This window comes from Sinohyriopsis cumingii, chromosome 6 (assembly GCF_028554795.1).
Source record: "Sinohyriopsis cumingii isolate HCF-2022 chromosome 6, ASM2855479v2, whole genome shotgun sequence".
Taxonomy (NCBI): Eukaryota; Metazoa; Mollusca; class Bivalvia; order Unionida; family Unionidae; genus Sinohyriopsis; species Sinohyriopsis cumingii.
The window spans coordinates 156697178-156712492 of NC_142966.1; the positions used below are offsets into that span (position 1 = coordinate 156697178).

At 36.0% G+C, this 15315-nt stretch overlaps 1 protein-coding gene across 2 annotated transcripts in view; it reads left to right on the forward strand.

The window, feature by feature from the left end:
- Nucleotides 1–239: 239 nt before the first annotated feature.
- The window catches only part of LOC149798344 (uncharacterized), a 28719-nt gene continuing 13643 nt past the window's right edge, over nt 240–15315 (forward strand). For both annotated transcript variants that reach the window (XR_016421996.1, XM_089963489.1), the window contains exons 1-2: nt 240–607; nt 11341–13083. Coding sequence is in view for 1 of the 2 variants with exons in the window: in XM_089963489.1 (XP_089819615.1) it covers nt 343–607; nt 11341–13083 (2008 nt within the window). In the remaining variant the exon portion in view is untranslated. The remainder of the gene's footprint in view (nt 608–11340; nt 13084–15315) is intronic.

The window sequence follows — 15315 nt, forward strand, 5'->3', positions numbered from 1 at the left end:
CCGCAAATGTTATTTTTTTAATTTGACACGGACTTTAAAATTGTTCAAGATATAAATTAAGACATCAAAGATCCAATTAATAATTTGGAACAATAAAATTCAATTATTTATATCCGCAACATCTTAAAAATAAATTGTACACCATGCTACAAATAAGAAATGCATACGGTAGAAAATACCACTACTTCGCTCTAGTTGTCTCCCTTAAATGCTCTTCTAGACATCAAGCAGCATTTCCGGTCGGGTCCATGGCAGGAGGGAACTTTTGTTAAACAATTACTCTTTTTAGGACCTATTTTATCGAAAATATATCGATAGTTGTGTCCTATTTAAGATAAGACGATGGTTCGTATATTTAGTTCTACTACGGCCCTTCTTGCGACGGACTTTGTGGAGAAATTCTCCCTTGATCGTTTGGAGTATGAGCTCTTCGTGCTGAGCGTCGAAACTGGGGTGAGCATCAACCGAACAAAGCAGACATTTACTATAACTGGGTCATGGGACAGTATGCAGGGTGCTTACACCTTTTTGGAGGAACTAGAGGAGAAAAGGTTTCAGAATGCACAGTCTGGAGAAAAACCACCGGACGGGGTATTGAATGCTACAGGTACTTCTGTTTTGCATATGTTGGCTACGGTATTTGACATTGTCCAATCAATCAACAGTTTGGCGAGAATGCCTACATGGGGAGATATGACAAGTTGATAGGTCTCAAAACCATTTTATATTCTCCACACTTCTTTGTTTATAGTAAGTATTCTTTTTTAATTGCGATCGCATTTATTTTCAGTTTTAGGAGCAAAATAACGAAGTTGTCAAGATATCAAAGATTGAAAAGATTAAAGGGACACAACTCTTCTTGGTAGAACTGATGACCTCATCTTGCCACATTGGGCGTTTGGATTATTTTGCGGAGTTTACGACAAAATCTTAATATGTAAGATTTTATGAAGATTGGCGTTTCTTTTACATTGGTTCTAAAACCCACTCCAGAAAAGCCCCTGAACCTTCTGCAGAAATTCATGAAGTGTTCTCACAAATAAAGCAGTGTATTGTATGGAATGTCATACAAACTTAACTTGATCTGCACGACAGAAATCAACTAAACGTTTCTCTTATTTATTAAGAAAACTTACCTTAGAATACTTTCCACAGTTTAAAATAAGAAGTTTTTTTTATACCATTATTTTTTCTATACCTACATTACCGAGTTCCTTCATCAGGGAATTTTGTTTTTTAATCTTAACAATTTTTGTTTTTTGATCATGCTTGAAATATTATTCCTAAAATATTAACGTGTAATATTTTTTATCTATCAATTTATTTTATATCTTCATTCCATTATTATTTCTGTATTGAAGTTTTCTGAAACAATTACAAATATTTTTGTAACAAGATGGTACTCATTATTAATATTTTAGAATATATTGACCAGTTTTTAATCATAAGAAGAATACCAGATATATGATATTAATACTATTTTAGAGTATATGTGTTTTATTAAAAGAATCTCAGAAACATTTCTCAATGCAAATATTTGTCATTGACCACTGTGGCCATTGAATATTTAACAGGATCAGTGATGACGGTTGTATATATTTTTGCCAAACAGGTTCATTAAGAAACACTCAGATTTCAATAAAAATGCTGCATTGATTGAAATCTTCCTGAGTTGTATGGTTGGAGAAGAACTTTCTATTTAATATACTTTGAAACAAAAATTCAATATTTTGATGGTATCATTTCCAAATAATTCACAAAACTTTGGCAACTGATAGTTTTCTGTCCTCATTGGTATCATGTAGGATTCATACTGTTCAGTTTACGGAAATTCTTCAAAAATATTAAAACATTTATTTTGGGTATGTAATAGAATTGTTGCATTCTGGAATACTTTGCTGTCTTAGATTATGAATAATTTTGCCCGCATGCTCAAAATCTGTACCTGACAAAAATGATGTTCAAACAGAACATTATAACAAATTTCATTGCTGGATAAATAGTTTCTCTACTGTATGAGACTTTAGAAACTTTTGGTCTCATTCAGAATTTCAGAAAGCAGCTTTTAGAAAATATTCAACATATATTGCCAATAAATGTTTTCTCCCAGGAACAGGGTTTTCCAGGATGCAAAAATCCACCTAAAAGTTAGCATATAAATTAAAACATGCAGGTCCTCACTATGCAAGATTTTTCTTTAAAAAATTGTTTTGCTCAGTTTCTGCAAAATGAGTATCAGTCCTCTAGCGTCTGTCTTATCAAAGAATCTAAGTGATTGTAAATAGATTAGGTGAGCTCATATAGGCCAGATCTTAGTAGAAAAGATGATTAAGACACCTGTTGACTGTATGTTATCATCTTTCATCAATAAACTAATTACACCTTGCTTCAATTAGCATCATTCAACAGGCTTTAAGCCATCATTCTTTAATTCCATTGATGATATTTGGAACATTTGCATTTGATTGTATGCAACATTTATATAGTAGTAGATGTACCAAGATCTTGGGACTTTTGGTATCCTTTACTAAAATATAATTGATTTATTTGTTGGAGTATTAAAACTTGTTTTGAATCTTATAAAATCAATTATTTGTCTGCGTCATGTAGAGGTATTCATTCTTCTTTGAATGGGTACATTATCAAATGTGTGTTTTTCATATGGCAGCTGATTCCAGACTTTACTCTTTCAGCTAAGGTGTTGCAGGTTTCACCAGTAACACAATAGGCATGAGAGTGTATTAAGACTTAGAGCCTTGGATATTTAAAAGGTGAACTATATGAAATTGATGAGAGTAATAGAGGAAGGCCCTAAACCTAAGGATATAAAAGATGAAATGAAAGCACGTGAATGGAATATGGTCATTTGTGATATGTTTGAAATGGAATTAAGTTTACCAAATAAATCTGCATGGAATAGAAATGTTAGTTCATATCTTGATTTCTTTTAGTTGTACACATAGAATGGTATGGTAAGATGGTTGAGAATTCATTACAACTGTAATGTCATGGTCACAAATATGACCCTTATCAGTTGCATTAGATTTTATTGTGATATATTATTGGTAAGAAGAAAAAAATACAAGTTTAATACCCGGAATTATTACCTTGATACAGTTTAATTATTTTGACTCCTATATTTAGAGCAAGGGGGAAAAAGGAGTCACATGGCTTCAGATTTAAAAATCCTTGGCAACTTAAGAAACAAAGAATAATTCAGAAGTTGTAGATTATCAGACTTTTTAATTCACAGCTTTTTGGTCAATCCCACAAGAAATATTGACAATTGTTATGAGGGGTATGCTAAGTTGTTATGAAAAGGGGGTAAATTTTAGTGACCACAACCCTATATATTGTTTGCTAATGTTTGGCAGTGTACAGTATCTTTCAACACAAAAGATTGGATCATACAGCCACTAATTGTGTGTTAACAAGTATTGTAAACCAGTTTAACTTATATTGCCTCATTTGACAGTTATAATATATAATGTACAGTAGTTGGTAGTCTGCCATATTCCCCAAGGGCAGCATGATAAATCACATCAAGTGAGTACATTTTTTTTAGTAATATTAGATATATAGACAAGTAGCATATTTCCCATTTCATTATTAAATGTTTTAAATTATTGAATATACAAAATTTACCTCAATCAAATTTATTGCTTATAAATTTTTCACTAGTTACAAAGTACAAGTGCAGAGATCTAATTCATTTTTTCCAGAATTAAAATACTTCTGTAAGTTTCTATAGAAGTCCAAGATACTGTATCAAATTCATTTCAAAATCTATAAGATCTAGCTGACCAGGAATATGATATTTGTTCTAACTCATATATTATTCTGGTATTAACCTGTGCATCTGTTCTTGATATATATTATTGTGATTCTGAGGTAAATGTTTCTAAACATTTTTGCCCATTAGGTTGTACAGCATGATTCTACAAGTAATATGACATGACAATTTGTATTTGGCTTTTTTCCCGTAAAAAAAAAAGCCTCCCCAAAACCAAAACTAAAACAACATCTCTTGATATATGTCTCCTTTCAGTAAGCAAAGATTAGTACTTCTTCTCTACCATTCTATCTCTGATAAAAAAATGTTCTTGTTCTTGTTAACTGTATTTCTGACTCATACTTTCATGTAGCATTTAATCAACATTCAGAATAAGTTGTTCGTATCATTTTTGTTTACTCTATTTATTGTCTCTTTCAGTTTTGTAACATATTCTGTTTCCTTGAAAATACTTTTATTACATTTCCCAAAGCCTTCTCAGCATGTCAAGTTAATAAATTGTAATTCACAGGTAATAATTGGTTGAATCAGCTTTATCCTGATGAAATTTTCATGCAATATTATCAAATTTGTAAGGTTTCTGAGTTAAGAAAAAATCTAATCTAAATTTTGAGAGTTTCTTTGCCAAGTGTATTCTTAAAGTTGTTATGTTCTTGTAATTGAAAAGTATTCTTTTATGCTGTTCCCTCTTTGTTAAATTTTCCATTTTTAGATGGTACTAGTATCTGCCTCCCTTGGTGCTCAGCATTAAGCGGTTAGTGCTATCACTGGTTGGCCCAGTGTCAGGATACTTTGAATTGGTGGGACACCATGCTACATGTCTTCGGCTTGATGTCCCAGTGCTATGCATCACTGTAAGCTGCCACACTGCAGACATCATAGCAGTACATGTATGACTGAAAATTTTTTAAAGTTACATTAAAAATCTAAATCATGTACACACCATTTCTTGATGATAGCTGTTCCTTCTTTGATTTTATTTTTCTTCATTTCTGTATGATAACTTCAGTATTGCAGTGTTTAACATCACCAAACTATATGAATAATTTTACTCTGGATCAGGAAGAAACTCATTGATTTCTGATCAATAGTCCAGGTAACTGAGAAGAGAAAGATGGCTTGTGCACAGTAACATAGGTCTGCATAATGTACTGTACCAGGACCAAATGGTTTTGCATAATAACTTTAGTTCATGACTTTTCCAGAGTTTGTGTGGAGCTTGCACTTAGGTATAGAAGAAATCTATTGATTTTGTGGACAAAGGCAAAGTTATTCAGGCACAAAGAGAAATGGGTTTTGCAGAATCACTTTTATTCTAAGGTAAAGTTCCTTACCCAAACTTTGTGGATAGATTATGGTAAGAAGTCAGTAGTTAGGTTCATGTATTGAGAGGCCATGGTCATTTCAAGACAGCAAAATTAATTTCTGCACAGTAACTTTACACTGCACACCTTGATAAAAAATCTCCAGAGACAACCATACCTTACTGTTCTTTTTAAGTTCAGACCAGGTTTGTATACAAAATGTGCCATTCACACTACTCTTATTGAATCTGGTTTGAGAACTCTATCATAATCAACCAAGTTCTTCTTCTTCTTATGGATTTTAAAGCCATTTTGTGGCACAAGATAGACTATACAGTAAAACCTGTTATGAGAGACCGCCCCTTCTGCCAACCAAAAGCGGTCTCTCAAGACAGGTGGTCTCTCATAAGAGGTGTGTGAAAATGGACTGGTTTTCAGGGTCAGTAGTTAGCATTGTTGAAAAATAAATAATACCCATACTCACTGTACATGTATCATATCCTTTATTCATGAATCTTGTTAAATAATGCATGCATTCCTCTCAAAATATCTTTATATAATAAGATATACATCTATCAAACAACGTGAATAAAATTTATATTTCAACATCACATTAATATGTACAAAAAAATGAACAGATATGATGTATATATCTTATTTTATACACTTATTCACTATTTTTTTAAAAGAAATACATTATACTTCTTTGTTGACATGTTTTACTCAGCTATTTGGTCTGAAGATGTATCTCAATTATTGCCTTTTCCTGAATCAACTTTCCAATTACTGGTATGTTTTTACTCCTTGCAACACAAAACCACTCCCATACTCGCTCGTTCAGATCTCCGTAAACTGTCCGTCGTGCCGTGGCATATTTCCTCTGTGCTTGTGCACCTTTCTGCCATTCGTTTCTAATGGACTTCTTGTCTTTGATTACATTTTAAACTTGCGTTTTACCGACGCTTAAGCTGACTGCTATTTTGCGAGTGGTCTCACCTTTTTCATTTCTTTCAATGACATTAATCCTTTCTTCCAGTGTTCAAATTTTTCTTTTTTTCAGCGGAGATTCTGCCGTTGTTATTAGTGTTGACGTTATAAAGACTATAGGTTTTGATCAGGTTTTGGGGAATTGTGGAATAAATATATATTATGTACCAATGAATGAAACCAAAAGACATAATTAACTCATCAGGAAACAATACTGTACATTTATTTAAATCAACAGCGTTATAGCTCGATAAACAAATGTTCCGACCATCTGCACCCACGTAAACAGATTGTGGCTTGGTGAAACACTAACAAAAGAAATAAAAAATAATTTTAAAAAAATCCGGAAATGATTCTCACTTACTAGTATTAAAGACAATGAGCTCATTCACCCTCCAGGCATTATGGATTAACTGGAAAGCAAACGACGTACTCAAACCAACACTGAAGCCCTTTCAAACGATTTCTCACTTGGACATAAGGACTACCGGCGTTTTGTGAGTTTTCATACAGATAAAGAAAAAATACAAACCTCTAAATTGACTGCGTATATCCATCATTACTCCCTTTGATGTTACTCTTACTGGCTATTCACATGATTTCGGCACTACAATGGCGGTTAGTGACATGTACTTTAGTCTGGTTTACTGCAGTTTACAAATGACACCGTACGCTGGAGTTGTAAATTTCACAAAACTGGTACTGTAGCAAGACAAATTATTTTTAAATACTTTATTAGAGCAATCTTTGCTATTTATGCAGTCTTTGTTACAAAGGATTAAATGATGTTAGAGGTGTTTATCCCGATATATGGTTGTTCAACTATAGTGTTATTTAATGTGCACTTTGTTTGCATACTACATTTATCCCGAGCTCTAGTGTTTACAAAGGATTAAGTTAAGGTCAGTGGTGTCAATCTGCTTTGATTTTTTGGCGATGCGGTCGTTCATAGCAGTGTCAAAATGCATATTTTGCCAAGAAATCGCGGTCGCTGGTCGCGTTCAGCAGGTGGTCGTTCATAACAGAGCGTTTATATAGTAAAATCGATCCGTGCATTACGATTGTGGTCGGAAATGACAGGTGGTCGCTCATAGCAGAGGTCGCTCATGACAGGTTTTACTGTACATAGCTGCCAATATAACGGTAGAAGAAGAATCCTGGAAAACCCTGGGAAGAACCAGTGTTCCACAGGATGCTACTGGCAAACTTTATCACATACTCACATTGGCCGAGCCAGAGACTTGAACCTATGCAGACAGAGGCGAGATGGCAGTGATCTGTAACAGTGAGTGCTTTAGACCTCTCAGCCACTCATGGAATCCTCCAGTTATTGTTATCAGAGATCTAAATGTTCAACATGACACAGACTTATATTTTAATCAAAAATGTCCATAACAGCATTTGAAATTATAACCTGCCTGCTGGTCCTATGCCCATAATTTTCGCAGAAAGCCATGCCATCTTGACTGGTGCTTACTGACTCGTTGAGGATTAATCTACGTTTTCCATTTCGTGAATTATTTCATTAATTTAAGTTCTGTGTTGTGCTAGTGAGTATTCATTTTAATTTCATTGGATTTTATTTGATTTGACATTCTTGGACCGACCTTTTTGTGTGCCTTTATGAACCTGATATTTAAATAATGCTTGGACATTGCATTTATAACCCTCTGTGGGAAGAAGCTGATGACATTAAAGCAGGTATTATGGCCAAGACTTTATTGTTGACTCATTTCTGTCTCACTTCCTGGAAACTCTGAACATGTCTGCAGATATCTTTCACAAGGGAGAATTTCACTTGTGTCCTCTCCTGTTCCTGCTTTTAGCAAACTGGAAAGGTCACAAGGACCACTATTAGTTTGGATTGATCTGGAGTCTGATTTTTGTCACCACCTCAGTTGGCAGCTAGAATCAGATTCTATTCTGAATGACAGCTCTTTACCCTACTGCTTTCTGTACACAGATGCATCAGATTTTATATTAAGGGTGCTGACCTGGAGCTGGATGAGGTTGTTCTTCAGGGACTATAGTCATGGGAAGAGGTGACCATTCAAATAATTTAAACATGTGGGCAATGTTCCTAGCACTACAGCGGTATGTCAACCTCATATTGCTTCATTGTGTTAAGGTTGCCACAGTCAAGACATCAGTTGCAGTGTACATCAGATGTTGGAGGTAAACATTTTCCTTCACACTGTGGAAGTTTCGAATCTCCTCCACTGGGCAGTCTCATAGGAGTCTGCCATATTCATCGCAAACGGATCATCTTTGGCAGACAGCCTGTCCATACAGGGTCATGTGGTCCTCATGGAATAGTCACTGCACCAGTCAGTAGCAGAGGCACTTTTTCAAAGGGGGGTGGGTATAGACCTGTTGCGAGACTGAACAACAAGCTCCATTTTTAATTCTCCAGTGCTGGATCAAAGAGCTTAGGAATGGATGCTTTCATTCTGTAGTGGGATCATCTGTTCACTTATGCCTTCCACCTTTAAATGTACTACTGCATGTTTTTCACCAAGTCTCAGCTATCCTGATAGCCACCTTTTTGGTCACTGTTCTGGTGGGTTAGTGGTTAGAGCAGCCATCTCAGCTGTGGGAGGTTGTGGGTTCAAGCCCCGGCAGAGTCATACCAAAGACGTATAAAAATGGTAACAACAGCTGCCTTGCTGTCTGGATAATGTGACTGGGTGGGACATCATGCTATGTGTCTGCTGCATGATGTCCTAGTGCTAGACATCACTATAAGCTGCAACACTGCAGACATGTAGCAGTATGACTGAAAATTATTTAAAGCTATGTTTTAAAACAATCCAAATCCTCTTGTGTTCCAAATTGGTTGTGGTTTAATGACCTACCTACACAACCTGTTAAAAGACAAGCCTTGGAGATCATCACGGGGGAAGGACCAGGTATCACAGCACAGGAAGTATATCCTAAACCACAACCCACAGATTCTCCACCTTCACGCTGCATCATCCAGGCTAGGAGGTATCCCACTTCCAAGGTTAAGTATGCAAAGTCGAGAATCTGATGTAAATGCTGCAGTAGGAAATGTGTTATTCCCAGCTGTCCCACTTTAAATGCAGTTGCAGAGAATATTCTGTTTCTGCTAAAGTAGCCATTCTCTAATTTTTCTGGTATTGGGTCTGACACTCATTTTTCTGATCTTGTATGTTGAGCATCAGAGACCCAAATATCACTCATTATTGTCTTGATGGAGATGTGTTCTTTGGGCATTGTTGTTGTTGTTGTTGTTGTTGTTGTGGGGTTTAACGCCATTTTTCAGCACGATAGGCTATACATGGCGGCCAGTATTAATGGTGGAGGAAGAACCCGGAAAACCCCGGAAAGAACCACCGACCCACGAGAAGCTACTGGCAGGCTTTCTCACATGCCCACATTGGCTGAATCTTAGACTCGAACCGCCGCAGACAGAGGTGAGATGGCAGTGATCCGTAACGAAGAGCGCTTTAGACCACTCAGCCACTCGGGGCCCCCTTTGGGCATTGTCTAAACCTCGTTACAAACCTTTGAGTGAAGCTTCCTTTGAGAACCTTGTCCTTAGGACAGTCTTTCTCCTTTCCTTAGTGTCAACAAGGAGAATGTGTGAGTTTCATGCCTTTTCAGGGGAAAAGGATTGTTTATTATTACATGGCAACTGTGATTAGGTTTTTCTTCTTTGCCATTCTAGGTTTCTAACAAAGAATCAGCTCATACTCAGATTCCCAGTTTCATTCATTTCTCTGGTGTGGATGATCAAATCAAGCTACTTTGACCAGTTGGGCCTTTAGGTTTTGTTTTGCTTCCTCTAAAGGGAGAAGGAAGGATCAAAATTGTATGTTTCTTTTGTCAAGTTTTTCTCCGATATTTTGGTTGACACCATTTCCAGGTAAATTGTCCTCACTATCTTGCTTATCAGTCTCTCACCATGTGGTGGCCCCATGTTACTGAGTGGTCTAAAGCGATTACTGATCACTGCCATCCTCTGTCCTTGTGGGTTCTAGTCTTGGGCTAATACAATGTGGGAATGTGATAAAGCTTGCCAGTAACTTCTGCTTGGTCTGTTTTTCTTGCTGGGGTTAACCTGCGTTCTTCTTCCACTAGCTGTGCTTGCTGCCATATATAGCCTATCATGTGCTAAAATATGGTGTTGAACCCAAAATAACATCAACTCTCACTGAGAGGGACTTTTCTTTTATGAGAATTAAAGTCTATTAGTTTAGGGCTATTGTTGCATTTTGGGCATGCTAGAATCACTCCTCTTTGGATGACGTTATGTGAGCAGCTTTCTGATGGTCTAGCGCTAACATTTTTTTCATCTTTTTACCATTGATCTTTGGTGCACCAAAACAAAGGCATTTACTCATTCATTCTATCTGTGACAGCACATTATGTGGTTAAGTCATATACCAGCTTACAATAGAGCACTCCTACCATGTGGGTAAGTGCTTTTGTTTTTTGTTTACCAGTTTTGGGGTGTGAGGCCATTAGACTAACTGGTAATTTCAGCAGTGTAGTAGTAACAGGTAATGTATTACTGATGTCATCAGTTTGGGGGTGGAGGAAAATGATTTTTAAATTATGTAACACCTATCTGCTATTATTGCAAAGATTCCTTCCTCCAATACCACTATAATATCCTGTAGTCTAAGCCTAATTCAAGAGAGAATGATTTTATGTTAGTTAAGACAAAGGAATCAGACTGGGATCATGTTCTTTTCAGTTTGGGGCCTCTAATTACTAATCAGAGGAGGGAATATTTAACTTGGATTGTGTTCCAAAAAATGTAAGCAATGCAGTAGTTACCAGTAAGTATTATATAATTAAAATTACCCACCCACCCCACTCCAATTAAATTAAAAAAGCATTTTCATATTGCAGTCAAGAATACCAAGAAAGCTGGAATGGCTTAGTTTTATTTGCTTCAAGGCTGTATGAACATTGTAAGAAAATTAAACAACTTTACTGTTTTTTAATAAAAGTTCATTATTACCTCACTGTAATGCTGTTCAATCATGAAAGTGTACGATGTTATATTGACATGGCCATTTTATACTCCTGTTCATCACATGGAAAATATATCAACTAATGTAATGGGATCCATTACATACCCATGATATATTCGTGAAATTGATATGTTGAGATTCTTTATAGTTAGGGACCACTGTGCATATTGCTTAAATTCTCAGTCTGTATTTATTCATATCTGGTTATTTCCATTTTCTCATCACTGATTCAGTTTTCTTTGTACTGCAGTCAAGAATGCCAAGAAAGATGGAACATATGAATCACTTCCAAGTCCTGATTTGGTCTATGGCTATGGCAAGCGGCCAGATGGTGATAGCAGTCAAAAGGATGGGGACACTAATGAGAAGGAGGTAGAAAAAGCTAAAGGTCCATATCCAGAAAAAGAGGCCTGTGTGGCCCTGAAGGAGGAGCGGAAAGATACAGATACAGAGAATGATCTAGATGATGGGGAAGATAATTTGGAAGATGATTTAGATGATGCTGTTGCTGAAATTCGTCCAAGGATAATGAGGCGAATACCACCACCATCAAAGTCAAAGATCTCATTGAAGTACAGGAAAAAGAGGAGGCCTCCAATAAGAAGAGAAAGGGATAGATCATATGTTCCAAAGGTAAGAAGGGAGACTGTACATGAAGAAGAAGAAATGGAAGAGAGCAAGAATGAGGAAACGAGCGCTGATGGTTCTGGTAATCAGGAAGAAGGAACATCAACAGGTGGTTTTAGAGCAGGCAGGAGAAGATCACTTCGTAAACCAGCTCCAAGAGTTGCAACTCAAATAAGTCTTCCAGAACCAAGCCGAAGAAAGAGGAAGTTAAAAGAACCCGTTAAATTTGTTGCTACTGATGATAGTACTGAAGACGACCAGGAAAAGAAAATTGAAGATGATGATGAAGCCACACTTGATGACGAGGGAAATCCTCTGCCTTTATCCTCATCTATTATGAAGAAGAAAAGAGGGAAAGGTAAAAAGAAAAGGGTTGTGGATCCAAACATGACCTATCCTTGTCCAGAATGTGAGTATGTTGGAAAGACACCAAAGCATTTGTTTGAGCACAGAAGGCGTCAGCATGCTATCTTTTCTCAATGTAAAGTTTGTGGAAAAACATTTGGCTTCAACAAAGACCTTAATCGCCACATAAAGAATGTTCACTGCGATCCTGAATATTGTTGTACAGTATGCAATCGATACTACAAAAACCGTAAGGTTTATGAACGTCACTTGGAGACACACAGTGATGGTTACATAAGGCCTTGTTTCAAATGTCAAATGTGTGAAAAAAGCTTTAGTACAAAATACGTCCTTAGCACCCACATTAAAGCTGAGCATCTAGGTATCAGAAAGACTTATCTTTGTCCAAAATGTGGTAAAAGTTTCAAACAGAAAATCTCCTATATCCAGCATGCTAACATGCATGCAGGTATTCGACCATTTGTTTGTGATGTTTGTGGAAAAGACTTTATATATGAGAAATCACTTAGAGAACATAAATACATACATACAGATGTTCGTAAATTTATTTGTGATATTTGTGCAAAGACTTTCAAGAAGAAGACAAGCCTGAGGATTCACATGAAGGTGCATTCTGATGCTAAAGACCACATTTGTAGTAGTTGCGGAAGAGGTTTTACTCAGAAGCAGGCCCTTGTTCGCCATGAAAGAATTCACACTGGAGCCAAACCTTACCACTGCACTGTTTGTCAAAAAACCTTTGGTGATAATTCCACAATTCGACGCCACATTATACTCACCCACAAGAGTGATCCAAAGAAGTGGAGAGAATTTGTCCATGCTGAACTGGGACGTAGCAGAAATAACCAGAATATCCACCACCATCAGTCATCAGCAGCAGCTGTACCACCTCCACAACCACCACCACAGCCACAACAATTACAACAGCCTCAACCTCAGCAACAGCAACAGCAACCACTCCAAAACCCAACCAGTGAAAATGACCACAGAGCAATGCAGAGTAAGTTGTGGTTTCATACTGTCAGTGATATTTCTCCCTTCAGCAGCCCCTACATTTGTTCATTTTAAGATGTTGTGGCTTTATACAAGTATTATAAAGACATTGCTTATTTTTCTCCCATCAATAGTTTCTGTTTATTTCAGCACAATTCAAATAACTAGTTATAATTCATTTGTAGATGCTGCTAAGTACTTCATATTTCCATGCCCAAACATGTGCAGTTTTTACTTTAAAGCAAAATTCATTGTAAGGAATTTTTTTTAAACAGTTGGTTTGCAGTTTTCACCTTGAAAATTGACTGATTGTCTTACTTTTTTGTATGAAATTATGAATATTCATGTAGCATCTCTTGGTCTAAATTGATCCTATCATAAAACGTTAAAGATCAAGTTCTTTGTTTACCCAATTAATACAGTAGAAATGGTTGTAGTACAGTGTTTGCTTTTCAAAAAGTCTTATAAATGTAACATATGTATGTAGTGTGTTTAGCAGATGACTATTCCCTATTCCATCTTGCCCAGACAACTATAAGTCATTACCATTGTTGTGCAGGTTAAACATGCAAATTGCCCAATTGTTTACATGTAAAAAAATGAAGGGAAAAAAAAGAATTTTGAGACCAGCTTGTCTGCTTTGTCTTTGTAATCAAGTGGGGTATAACAGGGTGTCAGCACATTTTAAATCCCCAAAAGTACAAACATCTAACCTAAAGTAAATACAACATGAGACAAAAAGGACAAAGGTAAAGAGTTTGCAAAAAATCCCCCAAAAGACACAAAACAAACATAATGGCAAAATGAGGAAAAGTCCTTAAAATACAGGTTCTCATTTCTGTGTAAATCGCATTCTTTTAAAATGTCCATAACCTTCTCATGTGGAATATTTTCATAAAACAAGTTCTATTCTAAAGCAGGTTTCTTTCATTAGTTTTATATTTTTAATGACTCTTTTAGGTCTGTTTTACATCCTTCAGTCTAACTACAGCAGATAATATTTTTGGTTTTCCCTAATTATAATGCAATTCTGGATGTGTATAATGCTATGAATTCCTATGACCAAAATGACAAAATATATAGATAATATTTTTACACAGAATGTACTATCAATTAGCAGAAAAAACTTCCTTAAAAATTGCTGTACATGTGCTTGAATTGATCAAATGTATGACATACTCATGGTTGAAAGACAACAACATATAGCTTATATCTTGATTTCATTTTTAAAGATTATTTTTGAGAAACTTGAAGTTAAAAATATATTGAATTTACATAAAAATTGTTGCTGTATATTTGGCGGCATTTTGTTTATCGACCCCACCCTGTTTGGCTAACATTTATACATATACGTACATTCATCCAAATTTGGACCACTTCAGTGGCCTAAGTGGTTAGAGCGGCCACCTCAGATGTGGGAGGTCATGGGTTTAAACACTAATCAAGTCAAACCAAAGATTTATAAAACTGGTACTATGAGCTGCTTCGGTTGGTGCTCAGCATTTAGATGTTATTGTTAGGACTGGTTAGCCTGGTGTCAGGATAATGTAATTGGGTGGGACATGATGCTACATGTCTGCAGCATGATGCCTCAGTGTTAGACATCACTATAAACTGCCACACTGCAGTCATCTTAGGAGTATAACTGGAAAATTGTTAAAGGTATGTTAAAAATCCAAATTACACACTCTCACACTCATTTCATCTAAATTTGTATCATTCTTGTTGTATCAGCCATATATAGTTGCTTATGAGTCCAGATGCAAAATGCACAGACCCTGATCTGCCATTGTATAATGCACCAACAGGTCTGGGTTTATGCAGTTTGTTAGGAGTAATCAATAGAACAAACATCATAGACTCAAATTTGCAGAAACATTATGCTATAGCTGTACATTGGTTACCAATTTCTGTTTTCAACTTCTTAAAATGCAGTAATGTAATTGCAACCAAAACCTTACTGAGTTCAAGATTTTGTCCAATTTTGATGGAAAGCATCCTTACTTTGAGGGGTTGAAATTTATACAGGTCCACCATCAGATAGCACCAACAAAGTCAATATTTAAATGACTCTCAGAAACCACTCAACAGAATTAGACCAAATTTACCAAAGGCACCCTGCTATTGAGGATATGCAGTTTTATACAAATGCTGCTGCCCTGACATCTGATATGGATGCTTTTATTAAAAAATTGAAAACTATTCATAAAACAAATTTTTACCAAATGAAGCCAATGTA